General features: G+C 41.0%; 2 protein-coding genes across 2 annotated transcripts in view; both read right to left on the reverse strand.

The window, feature by feature from the left end:
- The window catches only part of LOC135486695 (uncharacterized), a 99885-nt gene extending 80953 nt beyond the window's left edge, over positions 1–18932 (reverse strand). The window contains exons 1-2 of the mRNA XM_064769737.1: positions 18678–18932; positions 9370–9402 (exon numbers count right to left, since the gene is read on the reverse strand). Coding sequence (XP_064625807.1) covers positions 9370–9402; positions 18678–18768 — 124 coding nt within the window. The 5' untranslated portion in view covers positions 18769–18932. The remainder of the gene's footprint in view (positions 1–9369; positions 9403–18677) is intronic.
- A 622-nt stretch (positions 18933–19554) lies between these two features.
- LOC135486018 (XK-related protein 7-like) lies at positions 19555–23395 on the reverse strand. The gene is made up of 4 exons (XM_064768470.1): positions 23175–23395; positions 21468–22007; positions 20837–21039; positions 19555–20644 (listed from the first exon to the last, which is right to left on the reverse strand). The coding sequence occupies exons 1-4, from the start codon at positions 23393–23395 to the stop codon at positions 19989–19991; spliced, it is 1620 nt and encodes a 539-aa protein (XP_064624540.1). The 3' UTR covers positions 19555–19988.
- Between the last annotated feature and the right edge of the window lie 859 nt (positions 23396–24254).

Consider the following 24254-nt stretch of genomic DNA (forward strand, 5'->3'; position numbering starts at 1 on the left):
CCGGGAAGCCAATCCGACGAAATCCCTTGAAAAGGAATTCGAGTTTGCTTTCTTCAGCCACTGATCACCACAATAACGCTTTAAGTCAATTGAATTGTTCTATTTAAGCTCCATTAGCAAATTGTAGTTAATTAACAAATGCAAAACAGCTGGTGCTTCGCTCATATATATTGTTTCAAGAAGACATTGCCATGCTACTTGCTCATTCATATCAATATTCTGTCAGTTTCTTTACTCCAGGAAGCTCGTGGGCATACAGGCCTCCTGAAAAATACCGCCGCAAATGTTCATTACGGACCTTGCGTTGTAAGTTATTTTGCCCTACCTCGCAGTAAAAGAATTCAGGCCTGGGCCCCCCCCCCCCCCACACCTGGGCCTAAATCCTCATTGTTCTTCTACAGTGCTATCAAAGGGTTATCATGATAAATCTCGATATCATCGACCCAACGAAACTGCTTTCATAGGGGGTCAATATGCCTAAACCAGGAAGAGCAAATAACAGTAATGGTCTTAAGCCCGCATCACACTAGCCGCCAACTTCGGCGTTCACAGGCGTTTTTTGCCGCAAGAGTCCTGAACGCCTGAAAAATCCCTGGTCTGCTACGAACGGCGTCGGCGAACGCGACTTGCCGCCACTTGCCGCAACTAAACGCCAGATATCTAACATGTTTGATTTTTGACGCGTGTTGCCGCGTTTGAACGCAAGAGGAAGCCAGGTGTGCTACGGATGGCCGCCTGACTTGGCGTCGGCGGCGAGGCTATGGCCAATCAGCTTGCGTCTTGATGTCACATGATTTCGCACTGCATGGCCAGGATGGGTTAAAGTGGCGGAAAAGACGCTACTGGACGCCAATTCTGGGCAGGTGTGCTCTGACCGGGATCCACTGGCCGCCAACTTTGGCGTCGAGAGGCGTCAGCCGAACTCGTTGGCGGCTAGTGTGCTGCAGGCTTTAGCATTGCATTGTGAAATTGACATCGAAATATAACCGATTTCGCTGTTATCACTTCTAATGTATTTTAGAAGAGTGAGTTTTATTTGGAACGTGGATGTCCCACTTCTTACGTACTTAGCACTTGAAATACTAGTATACTCTACAATGCGCTGTGAATGCACATGGTCACTGCCACTGTTTGACTTGTGAAGAGAGCTAAAACGGTGTTTCCGTCGATCGATTGAGGTGTCTATTTCATCGTCATCGGCTCAGGTTGGAGCCATTAAGAGACAAGATAGTACAAGTAAAGTTTGTTTAATAGACCAGCTAAGCAACTTAAGACATATATCGTCCCATGTGTACCTATTAACCCTGGACTTAGTGTACTGAGTGCGGAATCCTAATCAAATCGCCCCAAAATGGGACCTTTGTAGGTAACGAAATGAATCCAAATACACCTGCGGCCTCATTATATGCTTGACACCCCAACATAATGTATTTTAGGAAATGTGTTTGAAGGAATTTACATTATATATATGATTTCGCATGGTGTTATGGAAGCATTCCACTGTCATGACTGTATAAGGAGCTTCAAATGTCCAGCTTCCATTTCACAATGTTTTTACACTTTTGGCCAAATTTCAGATTTCAATTATGACCATTGTAAAGTTGCAATAAGTCTTAGCCATTTAGGTTTGATTATCCCAGCCGAAATTTTGAGTGATATCAACCGAGTACCGCCCAGAAGAGGAACGTGGTGCGTTCCGAACGGGGGATCTGGGTCCCTCCCCAGAATATTCTGAAATTAGATGTTCTGAACTGCGATTTCCGAGGAATTCGAGCGAATTCAAAGTAGTTCTGAATGCTTATGTTTTCCTTCGTTTAGTACATTGTATATAGTATTTAAAGTTATTGAACAATATTTGATACACGTATACATACTATTTTAAAACTTTGTTCTTGGAGTTTCTGCAGCTGGGTAGACCGGCGTTATCAGCAGGATTTTTCGCAGGGACCCTCCTATTAACGACAACCCTGGTCTTCTGTTTCTAAGTTGTTCGTGTTTAGGTTAACAGGGAGATGAACAGTTAATCGATCCACGTCAATTCCATTGATCGTTAAGGAGAACGTTATACTATGATGAAATAACCAATCTTATTCGTAGGCCAACCACAGAATGATGTGCTGATGAAAAGTTTGCATTAGTTGGCTCATGATGTCACTTGAAACAAACACTAGAACTGCACTCAACAAATAATGTATGACCGCAGCAGAGGTTTCCCCCTTATCATGATTAAGCTAGCGAGTGGCTGCTAATGATAAAAGGTGTTCAGTGTGTGAATGACCATAAAGCTCTCTTAGACAAACCCATCAGTCCCCTCCATTACTGACCATAGAGCTCGAATGAGCCACGATTAGCTTTATGCTTGGGACCATAAAGTGGCTATATTTGTGTTGAGTGCGCCATATGTTGACAAAGGGATCGATAGTGGTTTTTTTCACAAAATGTCCAAATTGATGTTTTCAATTCAAAATGTAAGTTAGTGAAGACCAAAAGGCAATCGGGAACCACTTAGCACATTGCAATGAGATCCAAAGTTTTTGATGACATTTTTCACGGGGTACATGTACTTATCGCATAACGTTATATTCCGCAAGAAAAATTGTAGATCATCGATCATGTTATATACATGTAACACCAAAAAAATTGTAAGTCAGACCCTTTGTCAAGGAAGTATTTTCACTATAAGTCAAAGCGACCATTCTCGCAGATGGCATCAAAAAAAAAGCCGTGTATCATATTCATGTACGTTTCTGTCACAGTATAATATCCATCTTCAATTGTTTTAAGTGACTATTGAAAAGAGCCCAAGATTAGTATTGCAGTTGACAAAAACGCACTGCGAAGTGAATATAGTTGGTGTCATGGGGGTCATAAGGCAAGAGTAAAGTCGTCCTTTCAACAGAGATGCCAGAGCAAAAAAACATGATCATAGCCAAATGTTACCGCAGTTGAAGGCAAAACACTGCCAAGTGAATAGTTGGTGTCATGGGAGTCTTTAGGCAAGGGTAATGAATACCTATCAACCGATATGACAGGGCAAAAACAAACGTATCGCAGCGAATTGTGACCAAGGGATCAAACTACGGGCCCAAGCGCAGCAAACGCTGTCACATTCCATAGTTTACGCGGCGATGACAAACCATTAATGATGGCGGAGGCTGCACAGAGCAGAAAGTAACGGAGATGTAATTAGCCGTGGACAGGACAACGACCCGTCTATCCCGTTCCCATCTTCAGCCTTATAATGAGAGATAAAACAAAGGAATTGCACTAGTAATTACCGCGGATGTAACAGCGAAGTTCCGAGGCAGGTCTTTCTGATTTATTACGGCAGTCCTAATCAATGATTAAGTACTCGCAACCAAATGGAGTTCTGTACACGGGCTGTCTATGACTAATCTTGAAGGTAAATTAACTGCATTTGATGCATGAAGATGGTCGAGTTGATCAAATAACCATGTCATCTTCTGTATTGTCATGCCCTAAGTAGAAATTAGGCTAAAACAAACCTAGAGTGCAGTGATGAATAATACAAAACCAATCAACTTCCGCTGCTGACTAAATGCGTTGTGAGTCGATGCCACACCGTGTGCAACCGCTGTCTTGATTATACACAGCGTTGTTCTTCTTACGCAGCAGAGTCCCCAGGGACATAGTTTCAGAGCTTGAAATAATTAAAAAGTTGTTTCATCAATTTCTTTCACCTGTCACAAGTTGAAAGCGGATGCCTTTGGTCTTGAGAGAGAGTAAGTAGTAGGACCGCAGATGGTAATTTTGCCACCGCTCATTGATTTAATTGTTCTAGCTCTTCAATGTACTATGCATTTTGCACCAGTGATGAGGTCAGTGAAGAGAGGAATGAAAGGCCATTGCAGTCAGTGCTCTTTCTGTCCAGCTTGAATAATAGTTAATCGACTTTAGATTCATTTCTCTAAATATATTAAGAAGAAAAGCTTTAGACTTGAACGCCAAAAAAATATAGCGACCAGTTCAGTGTGTCAAACGACTATAAGTTTTGTCAGCACTCTTTGATGAAAACAGCATCACAGCCTTATCCCAATCCAAAACAAGCAATCACCTTGTAATACATTAGCCTATTTCATGTAAATAATCTGTGAATACTGTAAATGGCTGATCAAGTTCTCCATCATTTCTGGAATAAACTTATATAAACATAGAAGTATTATCTTATGATATCTTTTATCTAACTGAGAGGTACCTTGTCAAACCCTGTCAGGCGTTACAAAATTCATTGATTAAGCAACACGCAGAAACAACTTGAGATGGCGATGAGCCTGGAAGATGTCTGGTCATCTAAGGAAAGCTGCTTATGTCGCAATCCAACAGGTGAGAGGACATAGTTACACAAGGTTGGGCCTGATTGCTTCCCTGATGAGCCGATTTCGGCCACAAATTGGAAAATTAAGCTGATTAGTGGCAGGTTCATTCTGTTGCTTAAGATGCTTTTCTGGTGAGGAATTGAAAAGCCGAGAAGATAAGATGCCGTGTGGGGCATCATGGCTCATCAAGGGTTGATATCTGCTAATTCCCATGAGGGACTATTAGGTCAAGAGACAATTGCAACATGATTGCCTTGATAATTTAAGGGGATGTTAGAACCGAATAACGATAACATGTGCACATTCTGACATTTCTTGTACAGCCTTTATGGCCAATCTTCACTTAAGCGATTTACGCTCTACCAACCGGCATTGTCCATGGTTCCCACCACTGAGTTCGATTTTGATATGAAATTACATAGCCGTGATGCGCGCGTTCTCACATTTGCACTCAGTGGAGAACCTGCCGTAGTGAAGATATACCTTATATGTTCTTGGTGCGACAACGACCTCAAACCTAAAATTGAAATTTAGTAGCTTGCACGGTCATAAACTAACCCGGCGTCGCTTTATCACTTTATCGTATTGATACCGGTGTTACATTGTATTAATATTGATTTCACCTCTTAGTCCCCGTAACCGACGATTGCGACGGGACAATCTGTCTCAAGCTAGCCGATAAATATACATTAACTTGGCGCTATTAAAGTTAGTCTCCCACAGGGATGAGCTCAATTGATTAGAGTGTCCGCGGGTAGATAGGACTATCGCTGCAGCATCCCGCGGGAGGGGCTTGCGTGATGCGGCGCTAGGGACAATCACTCAAGGTCCAACGCGGAGATAAATCCATTCGCTTCCATCGATTAACTTGCTATCACCTGCTGCTGGGTAAACATCGATGAATACCGCCGAGAAAATATTGGCGGCTGTTTTTAGTCCACTCATCGCTGTCTAGATCACTACACATCCACATGCTAAGACGAAAAAAACTCCGCAATCAACAGGTCAAGTAAGGTGTTAGGTCACCGCACCTGAGCTGTGATGACAGAAATCTTGAAGTAGTTTTTTATCCGAGAAGCGTAAGCCATCGAGATAGCCACCCATTACATTTACTAGCTCACAGATAGCCAATGGACGTTTTGCGGCAGTTTTTAAGACCTGGAATGATGAATCTGGAGCACACGCTGGTACGTACAGCGGTTGTCTCCACATCCTGATATGCGGCAGATCAATCGTTTTGTCAGTATTACCGCACCGACACATTGCGGATTTCCCGGAGATCCTCGTGATACTGAGGAGCAATATAGGTTTGTTTGTCACCTGAATGTGATTAGCAAGTAATGCTTTTTTCTATAGAAGTGGCAAATAAACGTGATCGTAATAAGACTGTTGGTCATATCGCCTTTTACTTTGAAAGATTTATCGGGGGAAAGCAGTGCAACATCTTCAGTTTTTTTAGCTTTAATTTTTCACATAATTTGTCTATCTAGTCCCTGTTCCTGTCGAGAAGAGAAATAATGAATCTCGGAACTAATATTTCTGTATATACCCGCTAACACTTTGTCGTTTGTTTGGTCGGGATGAGACGTAATCACCATCAGGTCACCGAGACGTGACGACGAAATACAAAGATTTCTCTCCTCTTAAAAGCTGAATCGTAGCTTATAAAATCGGTCAGTGATACTCGTGGTAACCCCGGAGGTGTCTTTTCCCGGTAAAGATATTCAGTGCAACACAATGGAAGAGATAGCGCGTGATAGCCATCGTACAACTCACAAAAGTGGTAAGTGATACTGGTTTCGCCAGACAATCCTAGAGGTATTTTCTCCCTTGGCGATCTTTGTAGAGCCAGTCAGAGCAACACAGTGGAAGTGACAGCCCCGATAAAGCTATCGCACACCTCACAAAAAAGTGGGGCATGTAAGTGATACTATTGTTTCACCGGATATGCCTTCTTTCTGGTTGAATTATGTTGAGACATTCAGATCACAACCCGAGTGACGGTCGATCGATGTGTAAGATTAATGGTTGTGCTTTGATGAGGTGATCGGTCAAGCGAGGATGGTTCTGGTGTTGTTACAGTTGCTTCTTAGATCCACTCTGGCTTGACCCGTGACCTTTGGTGTCTGGGAAGAGCGTCCGGGATGATGTACAATCCAAGTCCATCGGCCATGATCATACGCGCAGAACTGAATCATGATCAGGAGCTATGATGGACATCAGTATGTTAAAGGTAATCTCAACCTATCCGAGAAGCAGAGCATATGGAAAGTTTATTTAGCACCATATAATTTTTACAAACAGAAGTATTACGCACAACCGCCTAGAAGGAACAAAATTAAGGAAACTTTGTTCTGTGCAAGGAAGTGTCGTGCAACTGAGCTCTCTAGCAATTCTGTAGGAGTTTGTAAGAAGACCAACCTCTTCTAAAAACGACGAGGCAATCCTGCTAAAAAGCTTTGAACCTGATATCGGCATTACAGAGCTGCTTGAAACGATATATCTTTAAATTATTTGACTCTGTATCAACTTTATTAGCTTTGCTTGCAATATTCACCAGCTCACCGAACGTCCAGCATAGAGAGTGCTACGGTGCAAAATATCCTGCCAAGGATAATAAGCCCGAGGTAATCCGATGGATAAGATAACTATAGAAAGCCTTGACTGAGGTGTCTGAGATGTCAAGAACTCCCAACTCCCAATCCTCAACTCTCAAATGTTATGACATTTATTTTCCAGTATTTTTATTAGCCTGGCCTGCACAAGGAGAATTTATTAGCATTTTGTAACAAACAGGTCTCAATGAGGAAGAATGCTCCAACTGAGTTGAGGGGGGAAATAATTAACCCGGCTGCTCAAACTCAACTTGAAAGAAACAATAATGCGCTGTTATTAACTGAATATGGTCTGAAGTGGAATATGTTATGGGCAACCTGGAATGAGGACATCATTTCGAGTCTGCTGAAAGCATGGCAGGTTTCCAGTGGACTGAAAGCCACATTTCGTGTAAACCTACTTGTTTCGTAGAGCAATGAGATGTAGATTGATTGTGTAGAATAATGCGATCGCTGCATGTTGGAAGTACAGGGCGCCTCAAAAAAACATATAATTATATAAAACCTTGTGCAAAATCGTTAGCATTGGCATTTTGATGAATGGTGACATAAACCTCGTAATATAGAAAAAAGACAAAATGTCGCGGTATGAGTTCGCTTTCTTACACAGCGATTTTTGGACAGGTCCTCGAAGCACTTCGTCATCGCAGATAAAGCGCGTTGTCATCACAGAGCAATCCAGGAGATTTGAAACAGCTGGTAAGCGCTAACTTAACCTTCGAACACTTACGGGAAAGCATTTATAGAATGTGCCTTGCAATCTATTCGCACACGATCAGAAGTCCACGCCAAAAGCCGCAGAGAGTGCTATCTAAACTCGCGAGAGAGTCCCCCAATAGCAACTGCTAATATGTGTGGCATATTGTGCCACTTTAGATGAAAAGTAATGGAGAAACGCATAGTGCACGAAAGATGACGATAATGAGTTGAGAAGAAAAAAAACTGGCATGCCTGAAATAGCCAAGTGTATAGCGCAGTGTGTGTGCTCCTTGGTTTCAATATCACATGTAGGCCTAAGCATAAATGTTACAGTATAAAGCGCTGAGAAGTTACTTTTTGTTTTTCTCCTACGGCATAAACGTTACGTACCGTATATGACATCGATGCAGAGAACGGTTTAAAAAACTGCTGTTAGTATTTTAGAATTCATGTAGCATACCATCATCATACCTCGAGGTCATTTGCAGATAAAGGTCTGATTCATTGGTTACCACGATTAGAAACCTGATAAATAGCATGTTCAGCCCCAAGAAAGAATTCAAATGCAATACCGACGCAATTATCGACAACACTTTACTGATTCAATAGATATTCTAGAAGAAATTGAAAGCTTTTTTTCACGTACCAAACGTGGTACATTGAGTTGTATCGAAATGCAACCGTAGAAGTCTATATTAGCCAGTGTCGGTTATGAATTTAGTACAATAGACTAATGCTGATGTTTGTTTCTTTTCTACCGCGACAATGGCAATTCGTTGAAGCCGATTGTCATCTCGTGTTATTATTGAATCATTTGAGAGCATTCTCCTCAATCAACATTTTGATGCCATTATGGTGCCTTTTTAGACAAGTTAGCAAACATGCTGATTTGATAGTATTGCTATTTAGACTAATCACAGATATTGGTTTGAAAGCTTTAAAATAAGAAATGCATGTAAGAGAAACATTTACATGACAATATACTGATTATTCATGCTGCTGCTTCAACGTGTTAAATCCGACGACTCATTCGCTTTGATACCTTTCCCAGGCCGACTAAACAAGACACTGAGTGAATACAGAGTAAAATAAAATGCATAAATGCCCTAATGTAAACGGTGTATTCACTGTATCTCTTCTTTAAAGGGAGACTCCGCGTATAGGCAGGAGCCAGGTAGGCCAGATTATATTGTACGAAGTCGCCGATGGGATCTTCTATCTCACAGTATATCGAACGCTATACGAGCAGCGTACACTACATTTTATCTTTGAATCCTCCACGAGCTGTCCATATATGATAATCTGGAGACCACAAATGTGACCGACTAGCTCCTGACTGTAGTTCCCCTTTAAGGATCCCTGTTTAGGATAACAGAATTGCGTTCGCTGCATTATACAAAACAATACGCGCGGTAACAGACAAAACGGGGGCGTTTTTCCAGCGACAGCTGGAGAGGGGTAAGTAGCCCTTGGCCCCTTCTACTACGGTTATGTACCATGTGCACTATGAATATGCAATATGCAAACATGCATGCGCGCAAGTATGAATGAATACGTGTTTCATTCCCTAAACAATAGATGGGAACATTGTCGACGGGAAACAAAAAATAGAGATTATACCGACAGTCCGCCATGCTTCAGCTTCAAGCAGTAATGCTAAAATAACATCACGTTTGGTTATTCTCGTCGAAGATTAATGTAAATTAAGTATTACGTACCGGTTCTTGATGCAGAACACGAGTGATGGTAACCTGTAACGAAATAAAATACACGAATTAGAAAAATGCTCCTAATGATATATCGCGAGATCGATACTTCTAATGTTTCAGTGATTTTTGAAAAAGATTAATTTTTGCACGGCCAGGAGGAAATGTAGATGACGTACATTGTCACTGAAAGTAGCAGGGATTTTGTGATTAATCATGAATTTTCTCATTTAGGTCCATTATCTCGGAATCAATGAGGTGATGGCCCATTTTGCAATCTGTTCTTGAATAGCACAGAAGAACATATCAAAAGTTCAATGCCAAAATAACACCGCCACATGAGAAGGGAGTTCGAGGGACGCGATGTGCGTCGAGAAGAAGACGTATAAAAAGCGAATGGCGGTGTCTCCTCGCCTTAAATTCCCTTCCGTTTACTGCCTAATGCTTGGCGGTGATGTAATCGTTGAGCCAGCCGTGTAGAATATCTTATGGGTGCATGACTGCAGCAGAAATTCGTCTTCTAGTAAAGAGATAACAGAGGAATTTTTCGAGTGAATATTTAATTCTGTGTTTAGATCCACGGAGTGGAGACCGTGGTATGGTAACAACCAGGCCCACAAAACTGCGGTAGACTCAGTTCGGAGAAAGGTCTTTATCATACGGCAGGTTTAGTTGCTTAGGGTTTTCTTCATTAGGGATTTGGAGACAGTGGCCTACTTTTAAGCTACATGTAATATGAAGAATAATGTGTTTTGACATGACACGGAGCGGACGTTTAGCATAAGGAGCCCTAACGACATTTACATTCGCGGTCAAACGCAAGGAACCCTTGGAATGCGATGATATCAGCCTTAAATTTATTTGGTTCAAAACTTCAGTATATGTAACATGCTAACATGTGTTTGATACATAGCTTTATGAGCTGGTTGCAGATATGAACCAAAAACCCTAAAAAAATCGCTATTTCAAAATCTCTTTAACTTCTTTTCGACGGAGATAACCCAAAGCAAACTAGCATTCCCAGATGAAACAATCTAAAGCGTTAGATGTTCTGTTCTCAGAGATCTATGAGAAATAATACAATTACTCGAGCAATTTCAGTTCTGAGAGCCGACCCCAGAGCCCCAGGCTGCATGTGGATTACGTAAGAAATATAATGAAACGGAGGATGTGCACAATGAAGAAGTGCAATGGTGCGGCAGTCCTATTGATTGTGTCACAGAATCTACGTAAAGGATTAGTGGATTCATCTCCTGCAGATGGAGGCAAATCCGGGATTGACTTCGGTATAGAGCTCTGTGCACGAGAATAATGTCAGCTCCAATAATGCAAAATGGAGAGCGAAGCGTCACAGTGCATTTTTATCGCGCAAAACGACTCGTATGGTCATTAAAATACGTTTCTTCTAAGGCGGAATAAGCGGATGAGAGGTCCAGCCTGAATGCTTGACCGATCAGATGCAGAATTGGTGTGGCATCCTGAGTATCACGCCAGTTTCAAGTTTCAAGTCTGAAACAGCAGTTTTGATAGACCGACCAAGCTGCAATCTTAATCACATGAGAATAGTTGGTCGAGCGTCAAGAACAGCCACGAGGTTTTATTATATTTTAGCTTTGCAATGTGAAAAGCATCTTAAGTCTGTGATTTTCACTGTAAATAACTATAAGACTATTCGAAACAAAAGAAGAAGGTAATCAAAATGAATGGCGCACTAAATAATCACTACAAACCAGGTGCAAAAGAACAAAATGTCGCCCTGGAAAAAGGTGTCTGGTCCCTGTTGTATTCTGACGGATTATAGTATCTGGTTCTATTAAAGGCCACATCGGCAATTAAAAACGCAAAATAAAATCCTTTGTTCCCGGACCTTCTATCCTAGGACATTTAAACTCCTACACCGGCATACTCCCAACGATTCTAACTCCCGGTCTATAGCAAGTTTTTTGGTCTGGCGAGGTGGGCATCTCACTTGCGAAACGTACAAATTAATAATCCTGAGCAAACTCGCAGGGTAGCTAGCGTCAGCCTACTGGCAAGTCTGTAAAGCATTTCAGCTTATCGATCTGGCCACAGCCTTTTCATCTTGTGAGAAGTTGAACATGCAACATGCGTCTGGAGAACATTTTAATTGCTTTTTGTCGGCCATGAAGAGGAATTACAAATGTTCAGTTCCTTTATTACTGTGACCACATACAAGAATATTGATACGGAGAGACTTACATGGGGTGTATGTAAAACGTAATAAAAGAAAGAAAGAAATAAAACCGGAAACTGTAAACTGTAAATGGAAATTGACCCCGCCATGGCAGATTCTGGCGCAGCTATCGGTTGGATTGAAAAATGGACCTCGAGCGCGGACATCAACTTTCTGGTTTGCAGTAACTAAAAATTTGTCATGCAGGTCGCATAATGATGGGCTGTGGTAACATTTGTGCTAATAAACTGCAAGTCTGCTTTCATACAGATTCCATTGACCTAACTAGTGAAGGTGCCGTTTATGCGACAATTCCGTTTTACATACACCCATTTCCATTTCATTTCTATTGGCTTTCTTTATTTTTTATATTTTGTTTTACAAATGCCAACCACAAAGTGTGTAGATTCATGCAATACAATTTTTAGGACGACTCTGATCGAGCACCACGATTTACAGACGTTTCTTTCCAGATTGTGTATCCAGTGGCGCATGTGCATGAATGATTACCAAAGAATATGGTCTGCGCATGCGTAACCGGATACAAAACCTTCCGACTACTGTCAATTGTGGCGCTGATGTAATGTCACCAGAGGGTTATCTGCAATCTTTCCCAACCATATCGTCTTATCCTACGGTTAGACATGTTGGAATAAAAGTAGGCAATGATATCAGCAGCATATACCTTTGCTGACAAAAAATCACTTCTTCAGTTGCAATTCGTAATACTACAGTATTTGCCTCCGGCTGCTGAACTAATATCACACGGTAATATTTTGTTACGCATTCTGGTTAATTTTCATTGAACGCCAGAGCGCCGAGCAATAAAGTAGAGTAACAGAGTCTTAGTATTTTGCCATCGGTCTTTAACCTCAAGGCCAATATAGAAATCTATATATATGAAGCACTTTCAAAGTTCTATCTAATGACAGAAATTATTTCGATATTGGTTGCACTCAACTGTCACACATGTGCTATTCGCCATTCAAGCGCCGGGTGAGAAGTGCCTCCTCTGTACTCGCAATTGACAATCAATAACTCTTCTCAATGGACCCGATCAGCAGGAACCAAGACCAACTGTCTCAGAGTCTAATCAAATCTGGTTCACGTTTAAACTTTAATAACCTAATCTGTCATTCGTGGCTTGTAGTTGGTATTAATATTGTATGATTTTGCTTAGTGATTTATGTTCGTAAGGTCGCGCTGTGGCGAGACGGAAAGCGAATTATAGCCCACTCAAACCCGTGTTAAGTGAGCAAGATTAGATTTTAATGAAATAATGACCGTTTTTGGTTGATAAATTGCGATATAATGCGACAATTTAGCGCACATATGCGTTGTAAAGTATGGGATGTTTTAAAAGTGGATCGGAAAATGTCGAAATGACACTTTTGGTAACTTTTACATGTTTTAGAACTTCCGATTATAATGACTAGCATGATCAGCGCTGATCCTTGATCTCTCATGGTATAGATTAACCCGCGTACGCGGCCGTATTACCCGGGAAAGGACAGAGAGCAAGGACGAAACGATGTCATATTCCTTCCTCTATTTCTTCTTCTCTTCTACTTCAATGAAGTGAGCTTTCGTAAATTTATGCAGTCCAAGAGTTTCGTTGTCATAGAGTGGTGTCCCTTGACTTTATTTTTCTCTTTATTAGCCAGCATGTCTAGTGAAAAACAGAGACAAACTCACAGCAAATGGAGCAATGGCAAAAGGTAAACATCATAAATTGTAGTCAGATTTTGAGAAATTTTAAGCTTAAAGATTTCATTCTTAATGGTGTGGTGTCTAATGATGATTTCATGATGCTATGATTTGTTCCGAGGACTGTCTCATTTTAACTCTATCATTAATGACATACCAAGGGGGGCATGCGGCGAAACAACGGGTGAAAATGAATCACCTATACTTTATTAAAATTTGAATTTGAATGCGTAATGAAGGGGAGTGGATCATCCCTGTGTGATGCCGGGTACGTTATCACCAAACTCATCGCTTTACCGATTTCTTTGTAAGAAAATCAGCGTGAGCACCGCAATAACATTAGAAGTCGTGTTAGTCACATTTTATATGGCAGTGAAATCTTGTTCATTAAAATCAATTTAAAAACACTATTACCGCTTTGATACTCCCAGATCACGTTTAAGGGGAATCCTCATAATCAGACACATGTACAAAGTATGCCTGCTGCCATGATACTTACGTTTAGCAAATCTTGCCAGCATTACTTCGATTTTAGTACAATAATGTAAATGTAACAACCGCTACAACAAGTTCGGAACTAAACTAAAAGTAGAACATACTAAAGCCCTAACTATTACAAATGAAAAATTCTACTGGCTGCCACAGTAAAATCAATGGACAATTCCTCATTGGTTTTCCGCCTCATTATTGTCGTGCACTTCTGTCGTCTCTCATCAGTTGTTTCGTGTTAAGGTATCCTGCTATTTTTACCACCAACGTACATTGCTATTTGAATAATAACCTCAAGCTTTTTTTAAGGCAATAGGTCAACACCCAATAAGGTGTTTTGTCCCTCGTTCGCTTAGTTATAAAAACACCCTCGCAGCCAGTGAACGGCAGCATTTTGCTGTAGCACTCTCTTGAAGTGTAGTTCTCCACTATCTTGTTAAGTTTGTAGCATCGCACCCAAGCAGTGAATCGTGCCTTGTCTACTGCAGCCGACTCTAGCCCGGAAGGTCCAGATTGGATCGATGTTACCCCGCCATTTTACGATCATTGATGAATGGGGAATTGATTTGATTTTAAAACTACCGAGTATCGGAGCAATTAAAATGCGCACAGTGAAGATATCTTGAACGCCGAAACCAGATGACGATTCTCGCTACGGTACAGTATTTTTTTCAAATACTTGGTACCGCCGTCGTAGTGACATATCTTTAACGATCAGAAAATAAAATCCAAGAGAAAAATCCAAGATGAAAAAATCCAAGAGAAAAAAAACCCTAAACGTTTCACACATCTTTAGCTCAAAGGGCACGTTCTTTTGTAAAACCCCGGTCAATACACGGTCTTTAAACAAAACCCGCTCGCACCGAAATTCCAATTGTTCTACTGTGTTATCAAACATGTCGAAGGGTAATCAGGGCAAATCTTGACAGCATCGACCTCCACAAAGCAGCTTCCATGGGGGTCGAGGGGCCTACAGTGGCACAGGCAAATAAACAAAATGAGTTGAATTCTATTTGCAAAATACAATACATTATAATCGCCGTTAGTCAACGAATATCAACAACTTGAGTTGAACAAAGTATGGTAGCGCGCAGTGGGTAAGAAATCAATAGGCTTATTCAGTGGAAATCCTCCCGGATCGTGATACAGGATGAAGCTATCAGAGTTGAATGATACATCCGATGCGATTTCAATTTAACATTTCTCAATGACTGTTGACCCGTGTTCTCCATTACCCGACTAAATAATCCTTTGCTTCACTTGTATGACTGGTGGATGTAAGGTTCTTTGTTGCGGCGTTATTAAAAATTTTGTCTTGATCCAATTGCCTTTCCGGTACATTCCCGGGTAGAATAGAGAATAGAGCTTCACTTAACATGGTTAATGCAAACGAGAAGTTTTAAGTAAGTCGTTTTTGTGGGGGTCATTTACATGTACATGTGCATCTTGACGTACAAAGTTCTGCCTGCAGGTTCTGAAAACAATTGTTTTGAATTAACCTAAATGTAGCCTGCAATCTACTTGAAAACCTGAGTATGTCACTGTGAAAATCACAATCGAGTATCAATCAATCAAAACTCCCCTAGTAAAGATATTATACACTGTAAAAAGTTTCAGTTTCTTTATTAGAGTGTCGTTCTAATGAAAGGGCAAGCCATATTAAGGTTTACTACCACCAAACTCCTAGCTATATCAAACGCGAGGCGCCTGGCGAGAAGGCGGTTTGTATATCTCAATCTGTATTTCACCGGTTTATGCCTGTTTCGCCTATTCCTGTTTCGCCTATTCCTGTTTCGCCTATTCCTGTTCCGCCTATTCCTGTTTGGCCTATTCCTGTTTGGCCTATTTCCTGTTTGGCCTATTTCCTGTTTCGCAGGGAACAGGAATAGGCGAAACAGGAATACACCATTTCACCAGCTGGCGGCGAACCAACCAGTGGCAACAGGAGGAATGCAGGTCTCGAACGTTCTAGTACCTTTGGATTCTCAACGCCGTAACTATTAGGCCATCGAGATTAGTGTATTCTCTCTTTAGTAAAAAAGAATATCCAAAGTACAGATGGTGGTTATTTCGGAGACCATTCTATTTGAATATTACGTTCTGGTATGAAAACAAAGCCAATAATAAGTTGTCAACGCTCAAGGCTGACTCCCTCAGTTAATGCCCCCCCCACAGGGCACTAATATTGTCCGGAATTATTAACAATCGCTTATAAATCAAAAGAATAGCTCATTATAGACTGCCCTAATATTTACACAAGAGGGCTTTGGATAATACCCCTGGGCAAAATAATCGATCCCCTCAGACTCCCGGCCATGGAGAGTCAAACCACCGCTGGCTGAGTTCAGTGTTTGAAACCGAGAGGAGAATATGAAATGACCCTTGCCATCATCCTCAGTCTAAACGTTGAGAATCGGGAGGAACCCAGTACGCTGATAATAGAGAAAAATAGTTCTTTGTCAAAGTAGTTAGATCAATCTAGATACCATTTTTTAATATGACAGCTTTACTATTTTTGTAGTACCCTATATAACATTGAAAGACCAGATGGTCGCGTTGAGCCTTGCAGAACGTGAGCAGGGGCGTAGCTAGCTTTTCGGTGCATTCGCTAGCTACGCTCATGGTGAGGATGTCAAGAGATACTTTTGTTTTCAACAAGCACATACCATCGTTGAATTGTAACTTTCCAATCTCTCATGTTCTGCCCACAACGGGCTTTTAGACCATGATTTCTCGTGCTCATACTTTCTTATATGAGTTGCTGTGAACCATAGAACCATTGCTGGATGACACAAGGCAGTAGCCATCCTTCTCGAGACGAATTTGTATCTTTATTCAGAAATACAAGAGGCTCGTATCGCGAAACTGAATACAAAGTGGCTGTTCCGAATAAATACATTGTTTAGAGGCATGTCTAGAATATTGGATAGACTCGTGAGTTCAACAAGGAAAAGCACTGACGATATCTGGGGGTCAAAGCAAGGGAATTAATATTATATTGGTCGAGTAAAAATAAGGCACTGGGCGCATAAACCTGAGGTCGTGTGCTCGACTCTCGGTGGAACCCCAAAATAATTCAGTAGTCTTGAGCAAGACACTGAACCGTGTCGTTCGCTTCTTAAAACCCAGTAGTATAAGTAAGTACCGGTCTTAAAGTAATTTAAGCCCTGTTTCTCGTATGAGGCCTCCAAATGAGGAACTGATTGCGGCTGCCGTGACATTTGAATACCGCAGCACAGCACGTCAATTTCTTTTTTACTAACATTATTAACTCTGGGTCTGTCTCTACGTTCCGAAGGGTGGACACGGTGAATTCGAAACTAAGCTTTGCGACTCAACTGGTACTGCTGTCAAAGTAAAATTGCTCTCAAATCCTTTGATCTCCAGCATGTCCCACTGCAAGGCTTTGTTATCGTTCCCTGCCTTACTCCAGTAATACGTCGCCGTGCACAAGGCCATAGGAATCAGGCTGCTGGGAAAAGTTGATGATACTATTATATCTGTCTGCTGACAGGGAAAGTACGCATGCCTTGCGTTGCTCCAAAACGCTTCCAACGCTGATAAAACATCAACACTATATATTTATGCATGTATTATTCAAAAGAAGAGCTGTCATCATATCCTCCCCTATCAAAACTTGAGCACTGTACATTTTAATTGTGATTTGCAAAATTTAATTTCTAACCTCGCAAAAAGTAGCAGAAATGAAGCCCATCCGCCGGAGATAACATCGCCTTTCATTCATGTCTTTTATTGACATTTCGTCAATCGTGCGCAAGCCACCATCAGAACACTAACAAACAGCCACGTGCCGCTTCCAACGCTCGATTCGTTGTAACAATTGACTGCTGACCCGATGAACCAAATCAAACAATGGATTTTCGTCTTTGCTGCGACTTCAGGCGATTCAACTCCATGACAACACTTCGTGTGTTGCCGTTTTTTACCGTCTGATTGTTGTGACAGGTTGTGTTTGCTTTGTCAGCACGTGTATTATCTCGATCCCGGCGCCTCGTGCCTTTTGCTGCATCTACTGATTCATAATCACAGACAGCGTAAGAACACATTCCTTCAATACATTTGCGTAAAGAATATAACGCATTCTTGCTACCTATTTCCAGTCAAACTTATTCCCGAATATTATTGGAGGTCTAAAGGGTTTTACTGATAGGATGTGATACTTCAATGTTCCAGTCAGAGGATCTAAACAAATAATATTCATGAAGCTTCTATTAGGATTATTGCTAATGCTTTCAAGTTGCCAACTCTTTTACATGACTTTGACATTTCGTTAGGATGTGATAAAAGTATTCAACGACTTGTACATGTAGATCAAAAATATACTGGATACATATACATTGCCTATGCATGAACACGCCAATGTGTTAACACGTTTAGGATCTAATGACAAAGAAATCTTGTCTTTGTATTTGATTGTTATTCTTTTCGGTAGCAGCTCAATATTTAAATTGGCTTTTTACAGGGGCTAAACCTGCATGTAATCATCAGACCAAAAGTCTCTCGTTGATTATGAGAGTATGTGAATAAAACATTACGTGGTTGTCTGTATGTTTACATGCACGAATGCGCTTATTTGTTATGTCTAAAGATATCGCGAAGTGGTCACCGTTTCAGTTTCAACTTTAAATTCAACTGTTACAAGTCCTTTTTTAGTACATGATTCTGAGGAGTCATAAGAACAATTCTGCCGGAAACGATTTACTGAGAGAGATGTACATTGCATGTACTTTTATTGATGATTGTGATTGACAGCGACTTGACAATCACGTGTGATTGACCACGTGGTACCAATTCGTTTAAGAAGCCGCATAGGGATATTGGTTCAACTTCAAAACTATATTTGTGTCAATTGAACAGAGCACAAAACGATCAATAACAACAACAACGTTTGGATATACACATATCTTACCCAAAAAGGAAAATAGAAATCCAATTGAGTATAGAAGTATATACAACTTATAGTATCCACAAAAGTAATCCATAGTGATTGTGCTCCTCATCTAGACTAATAAACACGAAACTTAAATTCATATCACATTGAAACAGCGTATCTAATCCATGCTTTCGGGGAGGCTAACACTGGCATGACTGAGCTAGTCCACCGCTGCAATATCTTAAATGCGAGTTGCATTTTATGCTCCACTACGAAGCGTCGACTACGCACAGTCAGCGCTGAATGACGGCAAACCAGGTGGTGCACCAACAGCCTTGCAGCTACGATCAGCCAAGTGAGCAGAGCCACCGGCGAGAATGCTCGTGTATTTGACGCGCGTGTTCGGCGAGGGATTGGATGCTGCATCATAGGCTGTGTGGCGTTCTTTACTATTTTCCATTGTCACATTAAAAAAAAGAAAATAGTACACGTTTTCAATTTGCATTTTTGATCAAATCACATTTTTGCGGAATTCCTCCCTTTTCCTACTTTCTGACGAAGGCATTACATCATTGGAATCATATCTTTCCAGACATGACGGTGAATGTTTACCCGCAAGAGGCATGAACTACATGATATTTGCCAGATACTGTACGCTAGTCAAAATCTGGAAGATTTTGCAACCCTTACGAAGAGATATAAACGACAAAGTAGGAAGGATGTAAACGTACTAAATAGCTTTTTTCCAAAAAGTCAATTTCAGTTTTGAACAATTATTAAAAGATGACAATTTACGAGCTTTGCTTAAATGAATCGGCTCAGTACTTGATGAGACGACAGACGCGTTCTCCGTAGGGCTTGCAAAACCTCCCTATTAAGAAAGAATACGAAAACGAGTGATTTAATTGTTTATTTTTATTTATTTCTCCATTTGATCGGATGGATTCATTCCTGGCTGTGATAATTGCCGTGTTTATGGGGATGTATTATTGGTGGTTCCCCATCATCTCATATGTAGACTACAAAAGTTACGCTTGGGAAGGGGGGTTGCAGTCCCTGCACGCTATGGTGCATCTGTGAAATTATAAATATTGATGTAAAAATTAGCATTTTAGATAGTACTCTATGGGGGAGGGGGTGCGGGGAGACTCAGCATGGTACCGGATACTCTTATGACATGTTGAAAATATTGACTGACCCCTCAATGTTGTGCTTACGACTACTGTTGATAGTTTTAAACAACCGTAATCAAAAGTACAATTCTAATTTGCCAAGTTGAGCTAATATAATGTTAATGCTTTCAAACAACCATTATCGAAAATATGATTCAAATATGTCAGGTTTAGTCTATGTCATTTCAACATTATTCGCAAGGCTATATTGCACGTTACCTCGCTTATCGCTCGCTGGTTTACGTTTACAGCAATTAAGATGACGGGGCTTGAGGCCGACATAATAGAATATCATAAATAGGACACCAAGGCCAAATCCAACGATGATGAAGACCAGTGCTGGCAAATGGTACCACTCATGACTATTTGGCGTGAGAACGAACCACACCACAACCATAGATACGTTTTCAACAAAAACTATGACGTAGTATGTAATATATGGCCATCGTTTGTACCCATTTGTTGTATTCCAGTCTGTGAAAATGAAAACAAATCCTATGACGAAACTGAACGGAATCTCCGCCACAGATAAATTTTCTCTCGGGAATCGGCGAGATACGGCGTATATTGTCCCAAGTATCCAATGAAACAGAATGACAGATAAGACAACGAAGTACCGTACTACGGAGGCCAGTAAAGAAAATGCAAGTATGCGTGGTCCAATCATCAGAAACCGCCATACAAATATTAGGAAGAGATCCAAGTAACTTAATGGTGCTGATTTGGAGTTTGTCTCCGGTTCTTGGCTCAATCTGTAGACACGTGCTTGGGAGACTAAGGCGTTGGTGCAACTCATCCAGGAGAATGAGCACGATACTGTTTGAACTATCACTGAAATGGGAAATCACGAGAACTTTAATAATTAGCGTCAAAAGACATTTTCAAATTCCGAGTGGATTAAACTTTATTTGAATCGCCACTTTACTTGCAGACCATTGTCAAAATATTACTATCGGCAGGCTATGTGTTGTACTATCAAAATTACCTTCTCGTGTTATAAGTTTACATTCCTTAAAAACTTACGTCTTAACCATGATTGTTGTCCCTGGTTCAACAGAATATAAAGCTGTAGCGCTAACTGTGGTGCCGCCTCGGTAAAGGACTCAACTAGGTTAAGAATGGCAATAGTGCTCCGTGTAGCCTTGATCCGTGCGAGGTAATACATTCGGTCAAAGCGATTCCCAGCCCGACGGACTTGAATGTAATACCATGCACTCTCCAAATATCTGTAACGACAACATCAAGAACTTGTCTTATAAAAAAGGACAGCACTAAAGCAAAATTATTGGTTGGTTGGTATTAGTTGATTGGGGAGGTTGACTCAGTGACTCATCCGGATCGGTATACGCACCGATCGCAAATGTACAACAAATTTGGCGTTTTTCTACTATCCGTATATATACAAGTATAAAGATCCGTGATACAAGCAAGTCGCTGTCCTCAACCTCCCTAGACAGTGAATGTAACCGATGGGCTATGAGGTAGTAGAGACCCCTAGTGGCGACGGTAGTTGCCATACATTTAGTTTCTCTTTAAAGTCAAGAATTAGACAAGACTTCAGCAGCAATTACATACATTCAATGCACATTGTACTTTCAAGTGAGTGAATGAAAAATAAAAGGCTCTGCCTAATAACTTAGTCCTTGGAACTAACCTTAAGAAAGGCCCAATGAAAAGCAAGCTGCACAGAATCCGGACGAACCAGATGCACAGCGGCTGTCCATCCTGCTTTGACTGGTACTTTTCCAATGTTATGTACTCTTGGTAGTAGCAATACGTGTTGATGGCGATGATGAAGAGTGACGCCACGATAACTATAATCAGAGTCAGCCAGAAGAACCAGAATTCGTGTCCTTTGGAATAGAGATACGCAGTGAATATGTCGGAACCAGTGTCGCCAATGCACATCAAAGCAAAACATATCTGCAAGAATATTTGCAGTCCGCTCGCATTGATATGGCTGTGGTCCTCTCCGTCGACTTCGTCGAAAACAGTTTTTGAAGCAGGTTGCTCAGGATCTCGAAGTGCTCTTAGTACAATTGATGTGTTCTTTAGACATGGCTCCTTCTTCAGGAAAAACTTCGATAACGACTCCATGTCCTCCCCCTCTTTGATTACTAGTCCTAAAAAAGTCCTTGCGGCGTTAAAGCTCCATGATACGTAGCGTCTCTGGTTCGTATGCAGTGAACCTGCGCTGCAGAAATAGAAGTAAAGGTGGATATAAGACTCATCTTAAACTTATTTTCCACACGGAAACACTGCATAACTGCACCAATGCACGCACAATCCCTAGTACATGTACATCATGATTTCCTTGTGTCAAGACGTATCATGTACAAGCCAAGACTGGGTGATATGCGTCGATATTATCAAACTGTAATCAATTGTGTCATGAATGCAGGTCGAGTGTATCAAAACCGAAATTGGACTGAGCGAGTGTAGGTTTCTATCCTATTCAACCCCCGGGCTTTCAATGCTGAATATCAGAACACACACTGCAATAGTACAACTGTATACCGGCAAGTCTTGCTAAACCGTGCTAAATATCGAAATGGCAATGTGGTGCTCGTCGTATATATACACGATCAGAAGTAAATACATTAAAATAACAAGCCAATGCCTTACCAGTAACCAAACAGTTATTTTAAAACACAGCTCAAACGCAAATTCAACATGCCTGCATGTATATGACTCGTTTAATAGTAATACAAATAAATATGCAATACTAATAAGTTCAAGTATTTTCAAAGTGTGAACGATTTACAATGAACACGATAAGAACGTGGAAATGACCTCGTGTCATAATTATGGTAACGTGTACCGACGACATTATCATGAAATAATTGATCAAGGTTATTGAAATATCACCACATTGAATTGACTCAAGAACTATTACATCGATATTGTTGGCGCTCAAAAGCATCGAAAAAAGATCTTATCTGTTACAATGAATGCAATGAACCCATCTTGTAAGGAATATTCATGTATTGTGTACACTAAACTGCATAAGTTGTTGACCAAGAATCTCATGAGAATTTTATCTGAATTCACGCCCTGGGAAATTGCCTCTAGCTTGTGGTAGTAAGGAATGATGCAACAACTCCATACCCCCATGTCCGCGAAAGTTCTGTCGAGAGAGGTGCGGAGATTTGCGGTTTTCATGTACGTGGAATAGTTTTCTTATCGGAGGAACCTGCAGTGCAAGCGAGCGATGTTTCTCGCATGCGACAGATCATCATCGCGATCGCGAATTGTTAGTTTGCTGGGCGTTTACTGGTAATTATTTCAAAATTGCTCAAGGCACACAAGATGACGATTATATACATACAAATAAAACCGACAAACATGACAGACAACTTACCTGCTATGCTCATTTCCACCGCTTGCTTGTTCATCACTGATGCTTCTTTGGGTGCCACCATCCACGCTGCCGCTCAGCCGCGTGCTGATAGAGCCACCCCAGCTACTCTGGCTGACACTTAAACAGCTGTAACGACGCCAAAAGCTGATGTTCGAACTGGCCTGACTTGCATCGTTAAGACTGCTGATATAGTTCAATATGTCACTTTTGTAACTGCTCATGATTTTTGAAATGCTTGTTTTAGAACCTCGATCTAAAGGAGAATAACACGTCTTACGCTTCGCAGATGAAACATTTGGAAAAATTAAAACATTCAAATTTTACGACGAAAAAGAGAAACTTTATGACCATATCGGGCCGGAATGACTATTGATCAGACGAGTAAATCTAGTCAGCCAACAATAGCACTGAACCAGAAAAGTGGGGCATCCATGATTATACAAATGCGGATGTCTTGATAAAACTAAAAAAAGCGCGCTGGACTTCCTTTCAACGAAAACCTTCCACACTTTATACAAAATCTGCAGGCTTTTTTAACTGTTCACACTTCCTTCGACGGAAATGGTTTAGTTCATATATTCCGGATAAAATTATTTTGTGTTCTTAGAAAGCCGGGTCGCCCTCATTATCAGTCGTCAAATAACAGGTCTTACACGTTTTCCTCGTAAACGGGTTTTCCCCGATGTTACATGCATAAAGGACTTGCAAAGATACAAAAATGATATTTTAACGATTATAAAAAAATGTAGTATACGAGGTGACTGTGTGTCTTCATCAAGCCCGGCAAGATAGTTCGTGGCTTTGCCACTTCAAATTTACGGCTGTGCCGAATAAGGCTGAACACTTTCCTTTGTGTAGGGTGGCACTACACAGTGAGGGGGACGGCGTCGAGTATTGCGTCAAATAGGCCCCCGGGACACGGCACAAAGTGTTTCAGTTCTTTCTGAGGCCAAATTATATAACACAGCCACCATAATCTACACATTTGGAACTTTCGACCCAAAAGTTGTATTCATACAAGACTGGTCTACTGTGCAATGTTAATGTTTTTATCGGCAAAATTTGAAGCGTTTTACAAAT

This window comes from Lineus longissimus, chromosome 4, assembly GCF_910592395.1.
Source record: "Lineus longissimus chromosome 4, tnLinLong1.2, whole genome shotgun sequence".
Lineage (NCBI taxonomy): Eukaryota > Metazoa > Nemertea > Pilidiophora > Heteronemertea > Lineidae > Lineus > Lineus longissimus.